This window comes from Rattus norvegicus, chromosome 3, assembly GCF_036323735.1.
Source record: "Rattus norvegicus strain BN/NHsdMcwi chromosome 3, GRCr8, whole genome shotgun sequence".
In the NCBI taxonomy this organism is placed as follows: Eukaryota; Metazoa; Chordata; class Mammalia; order Rodentia; family Muridae; genus Rattus; species Rattus norvegicus.
In genome coordinates, this window is record NC_086021.1 from 76,139,051 (window position 1) to 76,158,471 (window position 19,421).

At 45.6% G+C, this 19,421-nt stretch overlaps 1 protein-coding gene across 3 annotated transcripts in view; it reads right to left on the reverse strand.

Annotated features, from left to right (window-relative positions):
• Positions 1-1,414: 1,414 nt before the first annotated feature.
• The window catches only part of Mettl8 (methyltransferase 8, tRNA N3-cytidine), a 130,903-nt gene continuing 112,896 nt past the window's right edge, over positions 1,415-19,421 (reverse strand). For 2 of the 3 annotated variants that reach the window (XM_063284403.1, XM_039106364.2), the window contains exon 10: positions 1,415-5,346. In XM_063284403.1, the coding sequence (XP_063140473.1) occupies positions 5,237-5,346 (110 nt within the window). In that variant the 3' untranslated portion in view covers positions 1,415-5,236. The remainder of the gene's footprint in view (positions 5,347-19,421) is intronic. The other variant, XR_005502190.2, reaches the window with a different exon arrangement.

Genomic DNA, 19,421 nt, shown 5'->3' on the forward strand with positions numbered 1-19,421 from the left:
GAGTTCAACCCCCCAACCATCATCAAGCAGCTCAGAAAGACACTTGAAATTTTTTTTTTTATTTTTACTCTTTTCCAGAGTAGTTTTATTACAAAGCAAGGAGACACTTTGATATGTTTGCCGCTTGTGTCTTACCAGAGGGACAGTGAAACAGTATGAGCATTGGGTCCCCTTGTAAATGTCTGGGAAGACCAGAGAGGCTCTGAGATCTGCACTGACTGATTTCTAACACAGTCATTCAACATGAGCCCGGTGTGCTGACCATATCACTCAAAAGGCTGAGGCAGGTGAGTCTAAGGGAAGCCTGGGTTTCAGTTGAGACCCCCATTTCAAAAACCAAAATAAAAATAAGTAAAGATGGACTTGGGGTTAGTCTTTGATCCTCCTTCTTGGAAAAGTTAGGAATAATGTAGACGGAAGTAGAAATACATCCTGAAAAGGCAGAAGCGTGCGTGCGTGCGTGCGTGCGTGCGTGCGTGCGTGTGTGTGTGTGTGTGTTTGAGACAGGATTTCACTGTGTCCAAGGCTGGCCTTGAACTCACTGTGATCCTTCTGAAGAGCAGAGTAGTAGTTAGGGGGAACATCCCTGGGCAGCTTGAGAACACAAAAACGACTGAATCTTAGGTTGCATTCAAAGTTGAGTGGAGATGTGCGGGAGAGATGGCTCAGTGGTTAAGAGCACTTGTTGCTCTTTCAGAGGACCAGGGTCTATTCCCAGCACCCACTTGGCATCTTACCACTGTCTGTAACTATGGTTCTAGGGCCCCCTTGAGCACATGGTGCACACATATTCATGTAGACAAAATACTCATACTAATTAAATAAAGCTAACAAATAAAAAGATTAAAGCTAAGTGTGCAGCTTGATGTCCTTTTCTGCCCTCTACATGTGCTCCTGCACACATCATACACACAGACACACAGAGAGAGACATACATATTCACATACATAGACCCACATACATACAATACACACATACACATACATGCACACATACATAGACACATGTACATATATAAATACACACATACATACATAGACACACACGAAGGTATCTCCAGCAAGAGGACCTATTTGAGGACTGTCTGAGAAACCAAGGATTGCTGACACAGACAGTGGCAACCAATTGAAAACTGCTATTTAAAGAGATGCTTTCTTGGGACCAATGGGGTACATGTGGCATTAAAGAATTAAAGGAGCTTGCTGCAGTGTTTCTCAGCTGCTCCTGGAGTCTGTGTCATTGATTCTGCACCATCTCACCTCCAACCCCAAAGGGCAGGTAGGGTCCACACACACACACACGCCACAAAAAAGAAAGAAAGAAAGAAAGAAAGAAAGAAAGAAAGAAAGAAAGAAAGGAAGGAAGGAAGGAAGGAAGGAGAAAGGAGGTAGAGGGTAGAGAGAGAAGGAAATGCTTTTTGACAAAAGATAATTTATTTCCATTTGTAAAATGTCCAGATTATTTCCTATTTGCACATATACCCTTCTTGGGAAGCACCAACGTTGTTCCCCAAGCAGAAGGCCGTCTCGAGCAGATGAAGTGGCTGCCACCTCTCCAAAAGTAGGACATCGGTCTGGGGAAGAGGGAAAACAGATGAAAAGAACTTTGTGTCATACAATCATGAGCTCACAGTGGTTGTCGGGCTTGGGCAGAGACCTGCTACCATTTGGAAGGAAGAACTACACTTATTAACAGGAGACACAAAGCCAAGGTAGAGTGCACTGAGGGAAGATACGATGGAGTGATGGAGGTAAGGCTTTTGGTTGTTCATACTTTATTTTGGTGATGGTGGTAGGTCAAGTTTTTGTTTTGTCTCCTTTTTCCCCTCCTCTTCTTCCATTGCCTCTTCTTTCTCCTCCTCTTCTTTCTCTTTCTCTTCTTCCCCTTTCATTGTTTGTGGAGACAGAGTCTCATGATGTAACTAACCCAGGCTATGAACTCCTGGTCCTTCTGCCTCAGTCTCTCCTCTGCTGGGATTGCAGGTGTTGCCTCCAGGTCCTGCTTGTTTACTCTTTTGTCTTCTTTTGTTTACTTCTTTTATCTTTTTGTGTCGATACCTGTGTGCCCTGTTTGAGTGTGTGTGTGTGTGTGTGTGTGTGTGTGTTTGTGTGTGTGAGTGTGTGTTGCACGATACCTCTTTGGTGCATGTGAGATGACTCCCCAGCCACTTACACATTTTAATTTTGTACTTTTTTGGTAAGATAAGTGCCATTTTATAAAGCTATGGAAAACCATGCCATTACAAAAAGTGCATGGAGGGGGTAGGGAATTCTTTTCAAAACCCTCATCTGACTCCCGTGCCCAGGGGTGAACCTACATAGCAGAGAGATGTAGGTCAGCTGCTGGGATGAAAACATCCTGGTTGGCTCCTAAGGGAGCCCAGCTAAGGAGCCATCAAGGACCCCCACAAAAGCCCCAGGAATGTTGGGAACAACTTAACGGCCCACATTATGGGGTTTTTTAGAATAAATTATGGTAGCTCTGAATAACTGGAATATTTGCAGGCATGGAAATCTTTGGTTCTAAGAATATTTAGTAACATGGGGAAATGCTCAAATTGTAGCATTAATTTTTAAAAGTCACATGTGGTGCTATGGTGCATGGAAAGAAAATTATATATGTAATTTAACTTCTTAAAGGAAATGGGCCCAAATGTTAATAAACATTATCACCAGGTGATAAAAATACAAATAATTTTGACTTCCTTACTCCTATCTCTATTTTAAAAAAGTCCAGCCGTGGCTTAGTTTTATAATTAGAACACAAAATGTTATTGTTATAAGGGTTTTAAAAGACCACGGCTTATGGTGGTCCTTTCTCGGCAGAAACGCTGAGTGCACAGCCTAGGTAGAGAGAGAGGGATTAGCTCTGACTGGTGGGTAAGCCATTTCCCTCTGTGCCTCTAGTTCCTCACCCTAAAATGGAAGCAAGAGGGTAGGCACTCAGCCGGAGAGTAGGTGCTTAGTGTGCACTGGGTTCTGTGCCCAGCACTGAAAACAAAATGGAGATGTTGCTACTCACCTCACAGGACCTCTGTAAGAGTAAGCAAGTCAGGAATCTGGAGGTGTGACTCCGTGGTTTCCAGAGGACCTGAGCTCAATTCCCAGCAGCCACATTCTGTGGCTTACAGCTACCTGTGACTCCAGCTTTGAGGAACCGGATACCTCTTTTCTCCTCAGGCACCTATACATGTGTGGCATAGATTCACACAGGTGCACACAGATGCACATGGTTAAAAGTAAAATAAATCTTTTTTTTTTAAAGTGTGAATAGGTTCATTTAAAACATAGTGCTTGGAATAGTACTTACCGTATAAAAGCATTCTTAATTAATATTAGTGATTATTATTGTAGGTTCAGAACCTACCTGTGCATAAGCTCAGCTGTTTCAGAAACAGGGTATTTTCTGAATATAATCACAGCCCTCCAAAATGCAGGGGTGGGGGGCGCTGCATATGACATTTACTGCAAGGCTATTACAGCTTCCCCAATGATCAGGGGTGCTAGTTGAATCAGGCAATGGAGGCAAAGAGCCCACTTGGGTTGGTCTTAACGCTGGGGGTAGGGAGTGACCAATGACTATCCCCTGTTTACACAATAAATACAAGGGCAAAAATACCCTCTCTGATTTTTACTTAGTGGGCCCCAAACTTAGAATGGTGGCCCACATTTCATGACTGGGTTCAAGCCCACAGTTGAAACTGCAGTGAAGAGTCTATACAAAACAACCAGCTAGTAAAGGGAGACCTGGGATTTGAACTTCTGATTATTGGTCTCCACAGCTTCATATCTGTGTTGCTTTGTGTCTCCATAACAAAAGCGGTCAAATAACCTGATGGGAGCAGTGGAACGGAGGGAGGATTCCTTCTGACTCACAGGTTTGGAGGAATGTCGGTCTACCATGGGAAGAAGGCGACGCACACTGAAGGAGCAGCTCTCTGGAGGCAGACGCTCGAAAGGCCTCAGAGCAGGAGGCTGACCACAGACCAGAAGCAGAAGCAGCTATAACCTCCAGAGGCCTATCCCTTGTGACCTACTTCAGCCGGTCCTCCTCCCTCCAAAGACTCCATCGCCTTTGAAATAGTGCCGGCCACAAGCCGGGGACTGAGCACTCAAACCCTGAGCCTAGGGCCACAATTCAGACCAGAAGTTTACCAGCATCTAACCAACATCAACTCCAAAGTCCTTCCCACGGAAAGAAGAAAGTACACGAAGATAGCTTCGCATCACTCCCAGTCCTGGGACAGAGAGAGACTCTGTGTGTAACTCTATCTTCCTCCTGAATCCCATCTGTGCAAAACAAGCCAAGTTTCAACGTTAAGACTAGCTGTTACCCCAACAGACTGTGGAGCAGAATAGAAACCCTTCCTCCATACAAGGAAGTATGATCAGGCCCTGATGTACTATGACTGAACACCTTGAGTCCTGTGTGCCTTACCAAAGGGAAATCAGGCTTCTTGGTTAAAATGAAAGCTGTGGGCTTTTTCCAGATCCTGCAGCCTCAGTCCCTACCATCCATATCCCTGCTTAGCTGGTCACAACCTATTTTACATGTTTCTTCTCAATTAGAATGCCACCACCTCTGTGAAGCCTGCTGCCACACTCCAGGGGCAGCTATCCACCCCGACCCAACCTCACTCCCACCCTACCTTCATCCTCCATGATCGGTCTGCTATCCCTGGCACTGATCCGTCATGACTTTGATTCCCTGTGTGTATAACTGTTCTTTGAGCTGTTTCGCCTGATCAGTCACCTGAAGATGAAACTTCACCTTTAATAGCTCGAGACGACATCAGCACAGATGTCAACGGTGATCAACGGTTGTATACAGTAGGTGTTCAGTGGATGTTTTCCTGTCTTAATCCTCTTAGTCAGTAAACCCAACCCTCGGTGAAATTGCCCAAAGCCCCTGGTTCCTGGGCAGCTTTTCCTTGAGTATGCAAATGAGCACACTTCACCTTGTGGGTAGGTATTGTGTCCTCTAGTGACTTGTGTCTCCTGGGACACTTTCTTATTTTTATTTATATCCTCTAAAATATCTGTGACAGCTCGTCACATGGCTGGGTAGAGTAAATAACCTGGTGGGTTTTCTCTGCTTGCAAATGAGATTGATAGATTGAAATTTTACCTCTGGGGCAGCCGCAGGAAGCAGGTGTTCCGCCATCTGTTTCCTCTCAAGGAGACTGAGGCTGCTAAGGGGTTGTCTACTGAGCCACACAGAGGTCTCCAGGAGGACTTCACTCTACCAGCTTGCCAAGTGCAAGGCTTCTTTCTTTTCTTCTTTCTTTTTCTTTTCCTTTTTGGGGTGCGTTTGTGTGTGATAGGGTGTCAGCACTCAGCGTCAAGCCTAGAAGGGAAAGTCCCACAGGTGAGGAGCTTAGTGAAGCCCAACCTCTTGCTTTTCTGATCCTCAGCAAAGCCTGCAAGGTCTCATGTATCCCCGCCTACCTAGGGCCAGCCTAGCACTGAATGCAGAAGAGCAGCTCAGAAGGTATTTGTTTGATAAATAAGGCTGCTCTTAAAGGAAACAAAAACAAAGAAATGTCTAAATGCTGCAACTTTGTGCTGTCCACGGTTTCAAAGCCACACAGTATAGAGGACAAATGAAGAAGAATTCACATATCTAAGTAAAATTCTACAACTGAAAGAGCGCTTTGTCCTGTAGTGATATTTACATTTTATTTATTTATTTAGCATTAATTGAGCCCTTAATGGAAACAGGTGCTTTAAAGGCTATTGTGTCTAATCTGTTCTTTCTTTCTTTCTCTCTTCCTTTCTTTCTTCCTTTCTTCCTCTTCATTTTCTTCTTCCTTCCTCCTCCTCCTCCTCCTCCTCCTCCTCCTTCTTCTTCATGGTTGTTTTTTCAAGACAGTTTCTCTGTGTAGCCCTACTGTCCTGGAACTCACCCCATAGGTCAGGCTGGCCTTGAAATCTGCCTGCCTCTGCCTCCTGAGTGATGGGACTAAAGGTGTATTCCACCAACACCTGACTTTCTTTTCCTCCCTTGAGACAGACCCTCATGTAGCCTAGACTGGCCTTAAACTCCTAATCCTTCAGCTTCCAATCCTGAGGAGATATGATTACAGGAAACATACCTAGCATGCCTAATCTTTTATAAAACAAAATTATTACTGTGTGTTCATTGTACAAAATAACAGGCTTTGATATGACATTTTTGCACATATGTATGATGTTTTTATTACATTTATTCTTATTCATCCATTACCCTTCTTGCCTCTCCTTCCCCCTCCTGCTGGTACTTTTCTTGTCCTCAGACAGTCTGCCTTCTCCTTTCTTTTTTTTTTTTTTTAATTTTATTTTATTTTTTAACTTGAGTATTTCTTATTTACATTTCGAGTGTTATTCCCTTTCCCGGTTTACAGGCCAACATCCCCCTAATCCCTCCCCCTCCCCTTCTTTATGGGTGTTCCCCTCCCCATCCTCCCCCCATTGCCGCCCTCCCCGCAACAATCACGTTCAGTCTTAGCAGGACCCAGGGCTTCCCCTTCCACTGGTGCTCTTACTAGGATATTCAATGCTACCTATGAGGTCAGAGTCCAGGGTCAGTCCATGTATAGTCTTTAGGTAGTAGCTTAGTCCCTGGAAGCTCTGGTTGCCTTCTCCTTTCATGTCTTGATTTTTTTAAAAACCAAAAATTGAGAGAACGTGTAGTGTCTGTTATTCCGCGTCTGGCTTGTTTCATTTAACACGATGATTTCCAGTTCCACTCAATTCCCTGCATATGACACAGCTTTGTACGTCTTCACAGATAAGTACTTTATTCTGTATATGTATCTACCTCGCCTTCTCTGACTGTTTATCTGTCGATGGACACCTAGCTGATTCCGATTTGGCTACTGTGAACAAAGTCACATTAAAAATGTAAGCAGACAGGTCTGCCGTTTGATGTGTCATGTTCAATGTTAACATCAAATCTTGAGATGTTACTATAATAATATTTTTATCTATCTGGTAGATGGATAAAAGCAAGCTAAGTGATTTTCCTAAAGACTATACTGGAACACACACACACACACACACACACACACACACACGCACGCACACGCACGAGCTTCAAAGACAGTTTCTCTGGCACCAAGAAGAGTGTTTGGCATATAGCAACGCTAAATAAATATTTGTTGAACAATGAGCCAGAGCTGTCCGACTCCAATCCGTTTCCATGATGTCACCCGCTACTCAGTGAAATGGCCTTTTAAAGTATCAGAGAAAGCAGCACTTCTACGGGGTTGTCTCTCAGGAAGGGGAATTTGCCTATAGCTAACAACAATGGCTAAACCGAGACTCAACACTAAAGCTTCCAGTGCCCTTGTGATATTTTTGTAGACTCAGGTTCTGCCCACTTCCTTTCCCCAGGAAGGCCAGAGCACTAAAGAGAAACAGTGAAGAAGGAGTTAAGTTCAAGATGTCTCACCTAGAATAGTCCCTTGAAAGGTGAGACCATTCAGGGCTACTTTCTTATTCACAGAACTGGAGCTTGGTGCTCAGACTGGATTCTGTTACAGGCGAGGTGAGCCAGGCAGCTGCAGTGTGACTGGAACTCCTTCGCTAGGTGCTGTACCTCTCCAGATCCCAGCATCCTGACTATGGGCCTTGAATTGTGTGTGCTGTGTATACCGCTCTCTCTCCTCTCGGTCTCTTTGTTTCTGTCTGTCTGTGTCTCTGTCTCTATCTCTGTCTGTCTCTCTCTCTCTCTGTCTGTGTCTCTGTCTCTGTCTCTCTCTCTGTCTCTCTGTCTCTCTCTGTCTCTCTTTGTCTCTGTCTCTCTCTGTCTCTGTCTCTCTCTGTCTCTGTCTCTCTCTGTCTCTGTCTCTCTCTGTCTCTCTCTGTCTCTCTCTCTCTGTCTCTGTCTCTCTCTCTCTCTCTCTCTCTCTCTCTCTCTCTCTCTCTCTGTGCATGTAAAGCTGAGAACTGAAACCCAGGACCTTGCGCATACTGAGCACAGATTCTATACCGCTGAGTCGTATCCCCAGGGTGGCCTTGAACTTATGAATGAAACCATCTGTGTGTAAACTGGATAATAATGTGGTTTCTGCCAAATGGATACATACATAGAAAGAAAGAAATAGGGCCCTGTCACATATCCCAGGATGTCTTTAAATTCACTATGTGGCCCATACTGGCCTTAACTTAGAGATCCTCTGGTCTTGGCCCTCAGGGCATACATCACCACTCCTAGCTTCATCTTATTTTTAATATCAAAGACAGTACCCATGCGTATCTACTATTAATAAGGACAAGTCGCTATGGCAACTACTATATATTTTTTAATTCAACCAGGTGAGTTTCTATGCCAGGTATACTGTAAAATTAGTAAATGTGTACATTTATAAATATAAAAGAGTACAGTGTTATATGCAGCATTAAAGAGACCACGTAGAGATAACCAAGGGACATGTGGGCATATCCCAGGCCCACAGAAACCAAACAGGCTGACTGTCTAAAATAATGAATAAGGGCATTCTAAATGGTTCCACAGGCTAAGGCTCTAGACTTAGCAATGTCATTCCTCTCTTGCTTCCAAGCTCCCCACCTTCCTTTTCTTTTCATTAAAAAAAAAAAAAAAGCAAAGCAAAACAACACAACACAAAATGAACAACAACAACAATGTCTGTCCCCAGGTCTTGGTAGTGCACATCTTTAATCTCAGTGATCCAGAAACAGGCAGAATCTCTGAGTTTGAGGATAGCCTGATCTACGGAGCGAGTTCCAGATATAAACGGCTATACAGAGAAACCCTGTCTCAAAAACCAAACCAAAACACAACAAAAATCTGAGTGTTTTGCCCACTGATCTTTGCAGAGCATCCTTTTCTGAGAGACCATAAACCAGATCCTGTTGGGAGATATTTTGGTGCAAGAATCCCCAATCCTGAACTTCCAGAAACCGCAGGGAAATCATATAAACCACTCCTTGTCCGGAAAGAAGTCACTGACCTCTTTGGATCCTCATATATTGACCAAGCCCCAACAAAGGAAAGCATGCGGGGCCACTGAAGCCACGTGTACAGGCCTTTCCTGGATGGTGCATACATCTGTCCTTGCCTGGATTCCTGTACTGTGTCCATGTTTTCCTTGGCCAGGGTGTATTTTCTCTGATCCACAATGACTCCACTTTCCAAGGAAGAGCAATCGAGCCTGGATGCCAGGGATGGCGCCTGTCATGAACAGGGTCTGTGCTCGTTCCTCCTCCCGCCCCTCCCCTCACTGCACTCCTGCTTTTCTCTAAATTTTCCATCTTGTACATCTCGTATTGTTTTCTAAATATAGATGTTCTCAACCTCCGTGAAAAGATCATCTATTAAGAGCAGAGCGATAGCAAGCAATGTGCCCAGCAGGCACAGCACAAAACAAACGGGGTGCACTCAGCCCTTCGTGAATAAAGGAAGCCAAGTAAGGCTCCTGAAAACACGGGCTGCGTACCAGGTCCTTTTCCTGGTGCACAGCAGGGCAGCTTTGGAGATGACTAACTCAGCCCAGGTACTCACACGCCCGCCCAGAAGAGGCAAAGCCGGACAAGGAGAGGGGGCCCAACCTTGTGCTGCTTTTCCTTCTGCACCTGCCACGACTCGTGAGTGGAATACCATGTCCCAGCTGGCCATTTATTTGTGCCGAGTTCTGAGACCCCCCAAGACACTCATCACCCTTGGAATTAAAGAATTACAAATGGAATTTTTGCACCTGCAAATTGGGAAGAAATAAAGGGGGGAAAAAAGATAATGCAAGACTTTGGAAGGGATTCCTTGAAACATTTCCATCACCCTCGTCGGGCTGGGTTGTCTGTCCCTGATGAAAGCCAGCCACACATACGAGGAAAGGCTCTTGAGGACCATTTAGCTTTTGCACTGAAATTAATTTTGCCTCAACAGATTAACCATAAAGATGCTTACGGACTGCAGGTGTGCCAAAGTCAGCATTAGGAGAAATTCTAGAAATTTTTTTTTTTACAGGGGATGGTTAATGGCTCCTGCAAAATTAATTTAAATTGAAATTGGATAAGAACATATGGAAAGAATCAATCATTCCCCATTTTGAGGGAATATTATTTTAGCATGCATAGATTTCTGATGTAATTTTCTTCCTTTCCCTTAAGGGCTAGGATGCACTCGAACACTATGTCTTTTGCAAAAAAAAAAGGGGGGGTTCCCTCCCACCAGGAAAGAGGAGAGATTTGCTTCACAAATCCCTTTCCTTCTAATGCCTAAGATGTGCATCTGGGGCTCTGCACACTGATAAAAGCCCTCCCAGAAAATGCAGTTCTGCTCATGAGGTAATTACACTTTCCTCGAGTCTGGTCACTGGCTCTGGCTTCCATTTAGAATTGGATCCAGGGCCACTTATTATGCATGTCCACATGAACTGGACGGTTTCTAGAATTTAAATGTACAATGAGAAGGAAATACAGTGCTGGGGTGGAATTATAAATGTATTTCCCCAAGCATTTGGAAGGAAACGGGCCACAGTCACAAAAGCCCCACAGCCACGTGGCCCACGTTCATGTTGTGCTAGGCCTTCCCCACTCATCAGCTCCACCTCCCCACCCCCACCATTGGGAATGGACGAGGCGGGTGCACATACCTTAGCCAGGAGAGATGCTAATGTGGCTTCCTCCCTATGAAATTCTCCTGGTAATATTTACAGTTTACTCACCTAGATTCATTTGCTCCTTGCCCAAGAGAACATTGTAAAGGTGTTTTATTTTATGTGCTACCAGTGTTTTCCTGCTTGTGTCCACAGAGCTCAGAAAAGTCAGCCACATGCCCGGGAACTGGAGTTATAGATGGTTGAGAATCCCTGTGTGGGTGAATCCAGGTCTTCTGTAAGAGCAGCCAGTGCTCTTAACCATCTCTCTGGCCCTCTCAGAAAATATTTCAGGTAACGATCTTGGTAGAAATCCTCTTCCAGAGCTGGTGAGATGGTTTGGCATGCAAAGGGGCTGCTATGCAAGTCCGATGACCCGAGTGTCATCCCTGGAATTCACATGCAGGAGAGACCCCACTCCACAAAGCTGTCCTCTGACCTCCACATGTACAGAATGATATGCACATGCCCCCAGCCCCGTCATACACACAGTAACAGTACCATTAAAAAGCCCTCCTCCGTATTATTCAGAGATTGACTGAGCGTCTTATAATTAATTGTTCGTTTGCTATTTGACAAGTGAAGATTAAGATTTTGTTCTGTGATAGCCCTGTTTTAGGCATGGGCTGAGAGATGGTGCCCCCACGTAGAATATAGCCATGTTGTTTCTGCAAAACAGTCTATACTCCTCTTAAAAAATTGTTCCTTATCATTCTTATATATTAATATGTTCATTTTGGATAGAATCTACATTATCCCTCTACGAAGCCCCGAACTCCTGGTCCTTTTGCTCTGTCTCCCAAGCACTGGAATTATAGGTATGGAGTACCATGCCGTGCTGGGCATTGAACTCAGGATCTGGTACCCGCTAGGCAAGCACCCCATCAGCTGAGCTTCACCCCCACCCATGCCCCTGTCTTTTCCACCTTGGAGTCATTGTCATGTGTATCGCACCCTTAGTGTGCCAGGCATTAGTCTAAGAATGGCAATTATAGAAACAAAGATCCAAAACAACATTCCACAACTCTAGGGACAGCAGGAAAGAAGCCCGAAGACATCTATTCATGGTTGTGGGGCCGGTGGAGACAGAGCAAAGGACAGAGAAAACTGAAAAAAAAAAAATTAAAGTATTTCTACTAATTATGTGGCTGGGAAACTTTGCTAAGTTTTGTGGGGAGCAGAGGAACCGGGGTTGCGGTGTGAGCCAGTGAAACGGTCTGCTTCAGGCTGAGGTTACAACTGTACCCTGTATTCCCTGTGCTCATCTGGGGTGGGGAGGTGGCTGGAAGAGGGGGCTCGGTTAATTCCAGATTCCAGTCAACAGGGTTCAAACGTCAACTGTGCCAAGTCTGCAAAACAGATCATGTGGGATTGGCTACATAAATCAGGGGTGTAGGCGAGTCAGAGGGTGAGTCTCAGACAGTAAAGGAGTAAAAGGCAGGGTCAGACGCGCCAGGCCAGATGGGCAACATTTTGATTTTGCTGGCTAGAATCTCAACGATGTCCTCAGCCAATGCCTGTGACCATTAGTCTATCTACTTTGTTGCCAACCTAAATCCTACTAGGCTCTGGCTGTCTTCAAACCTCGGCCCCACCCACAGTGGGACTTCAGTGAGAATGGCTCAAATAGTATATAATTTTTTTTAAAGTGAATTGAGACGCGGAAGGATTAGAGAAACAAGACAAACGGCTGTGTGCACCAAGCATGGCGGAGGCTCTACCTACACCCTATGGATTCTCAGTCATCTCAAAACATTTCCATATTTCTATTTTGGTTTCTCCTTTGACCCGTCGTTCAACTGGGAGTGTGCTGCTCCATTTCCCTAATATTTGTGTTTCCCAGATTTTCCACAGTGAAAGGACAATGCTAAAATGCCTCAGCCCCAAGATGAACCCTGCTTGGGGCAGACAGCGGCACGCAGATCGGGTAAGCAGGTTTCCCAGTGAGCGCTAAGGACGAGTCATCCCTGAGCCCTTCAGCATACCTGGCAGAGGGCACCGGTGCCATTTGTGAGAAGTCTACAGTCAGTCTCAGACTTAGGAAAGTGTGACATATAGCAGGGGCAGGATCCTCCCAGATAAAAAGGTATAACCCCTATCACCGCTCTGACACTTCTGAGGGAGCGGCTGGGAGCTCTCTGGGAAGTTTCTTAATTCCTAATTCCTATAGGTTTCAGTATGCTCGCTTGTAAGATGGGGATGTTAGTCATGCTTGCTCCATAAGGCTGTTGTAAGATACTTTATATAGCATATGCGGCACCACAGAGAGGTTCTATAATTCTGAGATGGGGTTTATATTCACGACTTCCTTCATGTTTTGACAAAATACTTGATCCCCCCTCCCCCCCAAAAAAGCAACATAGGCAAGAAAGGGTTTGGTTGACTTGGTGTGAGGTTTCGTCACCTGCAGTTGTTGGGCGTGGCAGCAACAACAGCGAACACGAGGCAGCACCAGGCTTGTCCCTTTGCATCTACAGAAGCAATGTGTCAAACATTTTGTTATGTAACACATATGAGTGTGCATGTTGTATTTTAAATGATTATATATATATATATATACATATGCACACACATACACATATATGTATGTAAAATCAATTGACCAATTAACAGATAGATTCATAATATGATGGCATTGTGGGAGGGTGGAAAGCAGGAGGTGGGGCCTAGTTAGAGGAAATAGGTCACTGGGGTACCCCCTGGAAGGCTGTGTCACAGCCCCTTCCACTCCAGCTCTCTCTGCTTCCTATTTACCATGTGCTAAGCAGCATACCCACTGTGCCCTTCCATCACGACGGCCTTTGTCACCCAAGGGCCTGAAACAATAGGGTCAAGTGACTTCCACTGAGACCTCTGAAACCATACACTAAAACTGATGTGTTCTCTGTGGGATTGTTTCTGCCTGGGTTGTAGTGCAGCTCGGCGGTAAAGTGTTTGCCTAGCAAAGGCAAGTTCGGGTATATGCATTTAGCACATGTACTGTGTCTCACCAGCTGTATCATGCCTGTGCAAACACAATACCTTCACGGTCAGTGGCTCCGCGGTTGTGGATACTGTTGGGAATTCTATCCGAACTCATTTCTGGCCGCTTATATCTGCTGTTCCCACTGCCAGGAAGGCTTTTCCTTTAGTCCTCCGCCAAGGTGAGAGCAAAATTCTTTGCCACCCTTTAGCTCTTAGCTCAGATGTCTCCTTCTCCGGGAAGGGGCCACGTGCTCGCCCCTGAATAAGCACTCTTGCCCATTCTCTCCTTAGACTTGTTTTATTGCCTTCCTCTCACTGGCAACAATGTATAACTGTTTTTGCTAAACTGTCCTTTACTGGTTTTTTGTCTCTCCAAAGCTAACTAGCACTTCACATTGATGAGTGTGGCAGGACCGCGACTATTGGAAATGCTTCGTGTGAGCTCATGTACTCACAACCAACTCTCACCCGGCTTGGAGAGACAAGGACACTAAGATGCCGGTGCTGAGAGTTCGGAACAGTCAAAGCCGCCAGGTTAGTCCACCCGAGAGTCAGCATTTGAACCCAGGAGGTAGTGGGGGTTGGCAACAGATTTGATACTAAAAGTTCCAGATCCTAGGCTCCAGGATGTTAATAAAATTCCTAGCCGACATTTCCTAAAATCTTTCCATACTAACCCAGCACTCAGGGGGTAAAACAGAACAGTCACAAGTTCAAGGCCAGCCTGGGCCTAGTGAGACTCTGTAATGGTTCATTTTGATAGTTGATGGTATTTAGAAGAGCCTAGGAAACAGACTTCTGGGTGTGTCTGTAAGGGTGGTTCGGAGGAGGATTAATTGAGAGAAGATTCACCCTGAATGTGGGCAGCAGCACCCTACAGGATGGGGCAGTTGTAATACTAGCCTGAGGCAGACGGTCACTGGCAGAAGGTTTTGAGTTTTTTGTTTGTTTGTTTGTTTGTTTGTTTGTTTGTTTGTTTGTTTGTGTGTGTGAATGGTGGAGGAGGATTCTCTGTGAAGCCCCTGCTATCCTAGAACTCACTCTGTAGACCAGGCTGGCCTTGAATTTAGAGATCCACTTGCCTCAGCATCCCAAGTGCTGGGAATAAAGCGAGTTCCACCCCTGCTGGGCTACTGGTTTGAGGTTTAAGGCTACAGCGGTAGGGAGGGGAGGAGGCGGCAGGTAACTTTCCTTAGAAGCCAGAGAAGAAGCCTGGACTTAATTCAGACAAGTGTTCTGGGGCCCTTCTGTACGTGGAGAATCTTAGATTTCCAGAAGGCTGGAGTTCTGCGGATGGATGTTTACAACCTTTGTCTGCAGCCCTCAGATGCTAGACGCTGGAGCCTTATTTCCTTGTCTCCTTCTTAAACCAGCCATAAATAATTTTCAATGCTGAGATTTCCACAAAAATTCCCTGTGGTTTCTCCTCATCTGGCACTCCAACTTGCACGTTGCGATTCCCACTGGCAACGAGGCCGGCATCTGCTCTCTTTACCCGCACTGTTTGCAAATGCTTTGAGACCAAGGCCTTGATCACTACTCCAAAGTTCAACTTCTGTTCTCTAGGAGCCAAAACACACACTACATTATCCAGTTTAAATAGTTTCCGATCGTCGTCTGGGTGGCAGGCTTCATCAGCTCCCCGTATTGGCATTCTTCTTCACTGATCTTAATCCTTTCTGTTCACTCACTGGAGGGGAGATTAACTTTGGTCTTGAACCGGGCTAACTTAGCCATTCTGCACTTGCTTCATTCCCTTGCATCTATGATCCTGGAGACGCAGTCACACACTCTCGGAGGCGAGTCATCGGAGCCCATCTGTTTGGCTTGCCACCCTCTGGCCTAAGATGTGGACAAAAACTCCCTGTGAATGCGCATCCTCTGTAGGTTAGTTTCTGCCGCCTCGCTAACTTGAAACACACGTGGCTTTTGGTGGCTTGCGTGTTTTTAAGTGTGTGTAGTTTGGCGTTGGTTTGGCGGTCCTAAGTGCATCTACGTATGCCTTTGAGCTCATCTTAGTTGGGTTTTACTGAGTTCCTCAGAGCTGGGTGTGCCATGCCGAGCACTGCCAGGCAGTGACATTTTTACAAGCAGTCCTTTAGGCCTAGACACTGTTTCTGGTCTTGTGGGAAATATACACACACGTGCTTATGCATGCAAGTCAGTACACACACATGCAAAACTAATACCGAAATTAAAACCACATAGAGAGGAAGATGCTCTCCCAGACACGACAGCCCGCTGGAGCTTTATCTCCACTGTCTCGAAAGCTCTCCTCGGTCTTTCAAAGAGACATATGCATTTATATGAATAGCAGGGGAAATCATAAGTTGAAAGGAGACTCATTGCTATTCTCATGCTACTAACTAGTAGCGTTCTGAAGGCTCTCCTGTATCAGTTGCTACCCTGTGCTGAGAAGTCCATTTAATTTTCATGACAACTCTATGAAGCAGGCCTACCATCGTCCTGTTTACAGGAGGGAGCGCAGTGACTCAAGCAGGGTTTCACACACAGATTAAGGAAGAGGCTACGACCAGGCCGTTCACAGAAGATAAAATGGCAACTGCACAGGAACTGTTCAAGATTTCTAGTAATCGGAGAAATGTAAATTGAGCCCTTCAGTACATTTCATCCCATACCTGTGGGTGGGGGTTAGTTAGCAGGTGACTCAGACACACTGGCGACAAGGTCAGTCATGGTAAGCTTTCAGATAACCCTTTATTGAATCTTAGGAATAACGACTCCTTTACCCCAGCAATCACACTAGAAATCTGTTAGAAAGTCATCCAGAAGAAAGGTCCGGATGTAACAGGTCTGGCAGAAATGAAGATATTCTAAAGAGACACTTGTTGTCTGTCAATCTATTAGCCCACTAGAACAACACCCCACGCCCCATCCCCACCCGGAAATGGGAACTTCCTGAGAGAGCTCATGCTGGGAGAAGACTGCACTGGAGAAGGGTATCCTGTCTCTTGGAAAGAGATTTCACACAGCTCTAACGACTTGTCAGACCATTTTATAGGATGAGGCAGATGCTCAAACTCGGGTCCATGGTGGGTGGAGCCCCACCTGAAAAGCTTTGATTGTATATCCTTGGCCTCCTACTTAAACTCTGATCTCGCTTCAGCACCCAAAATATAGACTTTGGGGGGGGGCTCCCTGTCCCTCTTCCCAATGTGACCACACGAAGGAAATCTCCCTTCCCTACATTTTACGTTTAGTTTGGCTCTTATAATTGGCTCATTGACTTGGCTGGATCTGACTTGGGGCACAGGTTGCGATCCCCAAGTTTGATAACAAAAAGGAGCGAAAGAACGTCCTGCTGCATTCTTTATGTTATCAGATACCAAGAGCAATCTGCGGTCTCAAACACTGGCGATACGGTAATAAACTACGGAGCATCAGTGTGCCAGGGTGGCACAAGAGAACCGCCCGAGCGCTGAGACGGTAATCGTGAGCAATAATGGAAGCGTTAAAGACCCACGCAGTGCCAAGTGAAGCAGAGTAAGCGTAAAATTGTGCATGTTTTATGATCATAACGATGCGTAATTATGCATACATATGTTCAAGGAGCAGCACGGGTCATAAATGGAGACCCCTGAGTGTCACATGGGCTGTGGTGAGTCCATTTTATTGTCTTCCACATGTTAGAAAAACAAGAATGGGGACAAAAGAGACGGTGATGTTATTATCTTTGGGTAATACATGATTCCCCCGAAAGGTCATAGAATCTCGGTACTTTTTTAAAAAAAATATTTATGAGTATTTTGGCTGCACATACGTCCGTGTGCCATGTTGCAGGCTGTGCCCTCGGAAGCCAGAAGATGACACTGGATCCCCAGGGACTGGATTTACAGAAGGTCATGAGCCACCAAGTAGGTGCTGGGACTTGAACCCAGCTCTTCTGGAAGAGCAGCCAACATAGCCCCAACCAACTCTTCAGTCCCCCTGCACCCCAAGCCCCCAAATACTTGACTCTGAGAGTTGGAAGAGACTTTCCTAGGCTTGTGGTACAGCTCTCTGGTTGTACGAGCAACACTGTGAGGCAGGAAAAGACTGGGTTGCTCAATGGCACGTATTTAACCAGCAGCCAGAACACACAGCTCTGAAACGGGTCCCAGCGTCCTTGTGCTGTTCTTGCGGGGAATTTAAGTTGCTTGGTCAGCCCCCATCTTGAAATACTTTCTGTGAGTGAAAAACGACTGCCTTAGCCCTTCCACTTCCTAGAGTGCCAGTCACCTCCTTCCCCCACCTGAAGGAAACTTCACCAAAAACAAGAGTCCTGTCTTACTCACATCTAGGAAGGACACATTGTGCGTATTTTGGGCACTTCAAAAACTGTCAAAATATTTATAAGGAAGACGACTATTTCAATAACAATGGGGAAGCCACCAGTCATTTTCTAGTGACAAAAGAGTAGAAACTCAATTAAGAGTTGATACATCAGTGAAATTTCATCTTTAAACATGGAAGAAGTTTTCTCACACTAGCGAAACCCTCCCAACTTTGCAAAAAATTAGTATCTGGACTAGAAATCAAGAGTATGAGCAGATATAGAAATGTTTACACAGACTCGTGGAGAGGCTCCCTCATTATCTGTGACCACACAAAAGAAACTCCCTTGAAATCCCAGGCCTGGGGAAGCAGGGGTAGGTAGGAGGATCGGGTGTTCGAGGCCAGCTTGGATGGAATAGCAAAGCTTAGTTAGCTTCACAACCATAAAAAAGGGTGACCTCCAGAAGAGGGATCCATGTGGCTCCTGAGATGTTCTGTTTGTCGAGTGGATGTGAGAGCATGCATGGGTGATTAAAGAGAACAGCATCGCATGCCTTCCACATTCTCTGCCATGTTTTTTGAGGTAGGGTCTTTCCTTGCACACAGAGCTTGCAGATTTGGCTGGAATGGCTGAACTGTGAGCCACAGAGTCCTCTCGTCTCTGCCTCCCCAGAACTGGAATTACTAGTGTGTACCCCAAAAGGCCTGCACCGTCATACTTCCATGCCAAGCACTCTAAAGACTTCGTCACCTCCTTAGCTCAAGAGGCCTCTGCTCTTATTTATATATTTATATATTTATTTATTTAAGTACATTGTCGCTGTCTTCAGACACACCAGCAGAGGGCATCAGATCCCATTTCAGATGGTTGTGAGCCACCATGTGGTTGCTGGGATTTGAACTCAGGCCCTCTGGAAGAGCAGTCAGTGCTCTTAACTGCTGAGCCATCTCTCCAGCCCAAGTCTCTGCTCTGTTCTGCTCTTAAGCTCTCTTTAGAATAGATTCCCAGTGGGCTCCAGGACAGATGTGGAAATGCTGAGGAAGAGCTGGAACGTGCAAATTAGTGGGGACACCAAAGTTGTTCAGTTGAGAAGCAGAACATGAAGTTAAACCAAGCTGATTAGCAGAAGGTATGCAAAAGAACATGGTGCTCACTGTTGAGATCACAGGGCGCCTATGTGCCTGGCTTGGGCACTGTGAGTCCAAGGAGACTTCCATAAATCAGCTGCTAAGGGACAGCCATGCCCCAGGGCTCTGCACGTACATCACCTTTAGCAAAGCAGATGCCACTGGGCACCCCAGCTAGAGTCCTGCAGTCTCGAGTCTGGTGGGAAACCCAAGAACATCAGTGAATAGAGAGGTTCAGGGAGCTGCCAAGGAAACTGAAAATAAGAGAAAAATCAGCCAGGGGGTGGTGGCACGTGTTTTTAAACTCTGCACTGGGAGGCAGAAGCAGGAGGATGCCTGAGTTCAAGGCTGGCCTGGTCTACAGCGCGAGTTCCAGAACAGCCAGGGCTACACAGACAAACCTTGACTTGAAAGAGAGGGTGAGAGAGCATTTATTATATGTTTGGGAGAAAAACTC